The sequence below is a fragment of the Dermacentor silvarum genome, chromosome 1, assembly GCF_013339745.2.
Source record: "Dermacentor silvarum isolate Dsil-2018 chromosome 1, BIME_Dsil_1.4, whole genome shotgun sequence".
Lineage (NCBI taxonomy): Eukaryota > Metazoa > Arthropoda > Arachnida > Ixodida > Ixodidae > Dermacentor > Dermacentor silvarum.
Genome location: NC_051154.1, coordinates 317,275,150 through 317,278,441, shown reverse-complemented (window position 1 = coordinate 317,278,441; position 3,292 = coordinate 317,275,150). Strand labels below are relative to the sequence as shown.

Sequence of the window (3,292 nt, the reverse complement as noted above, 5' to 3'; positions counted from 1 at the left end):
TTTTAATTTTCCAACAATTAACTGGCATGACTCTCCTCCCTCATCTGACTGCTCATCTGAGTGCTCTCTCTTCATCAACCTCTGTCTGGATTTTATTTTTAAGCAACTTGTCCTTCAGCCTACACGATCTACTCAGCATTCTGCTAACATTCTTGACCTCCTTCTCACTACTACACCCCAGCTTGTTTCCTGCTTAAGATATTTACCTGGTTTGAGTGATCATTGCCTCATTTATTTTGAACTACGCACGTCTGTTCCCGCTACCAAAACACCAAAAGTTATCCGAGACTATAAAAATGCTGACTTTAAGTCTATAAACCGCGAACTAATGGATTTTGTCACCCAGTTTATTCCAAGTGTCCACACGTGCAGCGTTGATGAAAATTGGACCTTATTCAAAGAAAAAGTAAATTTTTTATTTGATCAATTCATCCCTCAGAAACGTATTATATCTAACTCTCATGCTCCCTGGTTTAACACACGCCTGCGGCGCCTGCTGAACAAGAAAAAAAGACTACAGTCGAAACCCGCGATAACGAAATCCCGAGGGAACGAAATTCTCACCGCAACGAAATATTTTCGGAGCACCGGCGAACGCCCATAGGAGTCAATGCATTTCGTAACTCGCGACTACGAAAGATATTCGTACCGCAGTCCCTCATTAACGAAATTTTTGAAACACGAGTGCGCAAATAATTTACTCTCGCAACATTAACTACATTCGAAAACTGCTGAAATGCATTCATGCTACACTTAAACTGTGCAAAACTATCGCTACAGCGCACTTGAGAAGCAGCCGCCATCATTGTTTACAAAAAAAAACAAAGCTGGCGACAATGATGATGATGATAGCTTGCCGAAACACCTGCTCGTTATCGCGGACTACGTAGCCAAATCGAGGGGAAAATCCACATTCCTTGGCTTGGCTCTGTGCTTGGCTTTGTCGGCTTTGCGCGCACATGGTCGCGTGTGTGGAGCCATTTGTCGAGCGTTTGCTTGGTCGCTTGGTGGCTTGGTGCAACGTGAACTGTGTGTTGCGATTGCTTTGTCCGATTTCTCTGCCTGCGAAGATGCCGCCTCCAACGAAAAAGCGGAAGTTCATCGCGCTGGAAGATAAGGCTGCAATCATCGGTGAGGTGGAAAAGGGCAGGAAAAAAATGGACATCGCCGAAGAATTCGGCATTGCTTGCAGCTCGCTGTCCACGATTCTCAAGAACAAGGCCTCCATTCTTGGTGCGCTTGAAAACGGCGCGAGTGCAAGAAAGAAAACCGTGGCGGCTGCAGCGTTCCCGGACGTGGACAAGGCGGTGTTCGCGTGGTTTTGTGAACAGCGTGCCAACAAGGTGCCTTATCTGGCAGGATCCTGCAACAGAAGGCGCTGGACTTCGCTTGTATGCTCAGCCACGACAACTTTAAGGCGAGTCCCGGCTGGCTGAGCCGTTTCAAAGCTCGCCACGACATCGTAGCCAAAGTCATCTCCGGGGAGGCAGCAGCCGTCGACTCGGTGACAACGTCGTCGTGGCTGCTGAGCAACAAGGAACTGCTCAGCCAGTACAAGCCCTCAGACATCTATAATGCCGATGAAACGGCACTATTTTATGAAATGCTACCATCCAAGACCTTGGACTTCAAAGGCCAGAAGTGCCATGGTGGCAAACACAGCAAGCGGCGCGTGACGATTTTATTGTGCGCCAATATGGATGGCACAGATAAACGGCCGCTGCTCGTTATTGGCAGAAGCAAGAAGCCCCGCTGTTTCAAGGGGAATCGCAGGCTGCCAGTAAGCTACACCGCGAACTTGAAGTAATGGATGACGCGGGCCATTTTTAGCAGCTGGCTCCAGTCCTTCGATGCCGACATGCGGAAGGCAAACAGGTCGGTCTGCCTTCTTCTCGACAACTGTAGCGCCCATCACGTCGAAGTGCAGCTCGGAAACGTGCGTCTCGTTTTCTTTCCACCAAACTGCACTTCGGTGTTGCAGCCCCTCGATCAGGGTGTTATTCGCAGCGTGAAGTGCGCTTACAGAGAGAGGCTGATTCAGCGTTTGCTGCTAAATCTACAGATGAAGCGCCCCACTGACGTGGACATGTTCATGGCGCTAGAGATGATCGCCGCCGCATGGATTGCGACGAGTCCAGCCATGATAACCAATTGCTTCACACACGCCGGCCTTGTCACACCGCAGGCATCATGCGCTGATCCAGCGGAGCCGGAAGAAGGTTCACCTGTAGGCGCACTTGATGACGGTGACAGCGCAGTGCCGCCGTCACTGACCAGTGCATGGGGCGAACTTTGTGCCGTGGCAAACGAGATTCCCGATGGCCTCAGCGTCCATGAGTTCGTTTACGCGGACGAAGGCGTCGTCGTGCACGAGGAAGTGACTGATGAAGCCATCATCAGTAGCGTGTGCGAGGCGGGCGATCCCGATGAGCAACGACCGGAGCAGCCAGAGAAAACAACAAGCCCGCAGGATGTGCTGAATGCCTTCGACACAATTCGCTCGTTTTTCGGCGAGCACGACGACGACGTGGCGATGGACCATTTCTTACAGTGTGAGTCGAGAGGCATGAAATTGCTGCATGGTAAGGCCCGCCAAAGCAAACTAACTGACTTTTGGAAATAAAATGTGTTTTTTGTAAATTCCGTGTCTTTTCTGCCGCATTCTCGCGCCAACGAAATTCCCGCAATAGCGAACATTTGTGCTTTCCCCGCCGATTTCGTTATTGCGGGTTTCAACTGTATTCCGGCGGGCCAAGGCAACCCAAACGGCCGAACGCTGGCACGCTTACGCCACCGCTAAGACGGATTACAAACAAATTTCGTCTGAAGTAAAAAAAAATTTCTACCAGCACACGCTCCCGTTCCTTCTTAGAGATAATCGAAGAAAATTTTGGAATGTGGTCAGCGGGAATAAGCCGAATACAGTAGATCTTTGCGATGATCACAACACTCCGATACACCAGAGTGACTGCTGCAAAGTGGTAAATGATTTTTTTGCCTCGTGTTTTTCGTGTACCCTGCTGAATGTTTTCCCTCAGCCTTGTACATCTGATTTTTTACCCATGGATCCAATAACCATTGATTCTGTTGGCGTAACATGTTTAATTGAAAGACAGAGGATTTCATCTTGTTCAGGTATCGACGGCATTAAAACGAAGTTCTTGAAAAGTACATCTACCTGCTCATCATTGATTTTTCGTGAAATCTTTGAACAGTCATTGCAGAGTTGTTCCATCCCTCTTGATTGGAAGGTGGGGAAGGTGGTTCCATTGCATAAATCAGGTAGTAACGC

General features: G+C 49.0%; 1 protein-coding gene across 1 annotated transcript; it reads left to right on the top strand.

The window, feature by feature from the left end:
• The first annotated feature begins 1,070 nt into the window (after window positions 1-1,070).
• On the top strand, window positions 1,071-3,052 carry LOC119442531 (tigger transposable element-derived protein 4-like). The gene is made up of 4 exons (XM_049661729.1): window positions 1,071-1,309; window positions 1,360-1,780; window positions 2,063-2,552; window positions 3,039-3,052. Exons 1-4 carry the CDS (start codon window positions 1,071-1,073, stop codon window positions 3,050-3,052), a joined length of 1,164 nt encoding a protein of 387 aa, XP_049517686.1.
• Window positions 3,053-3,292: the final 240 nt, after the last annotated feature.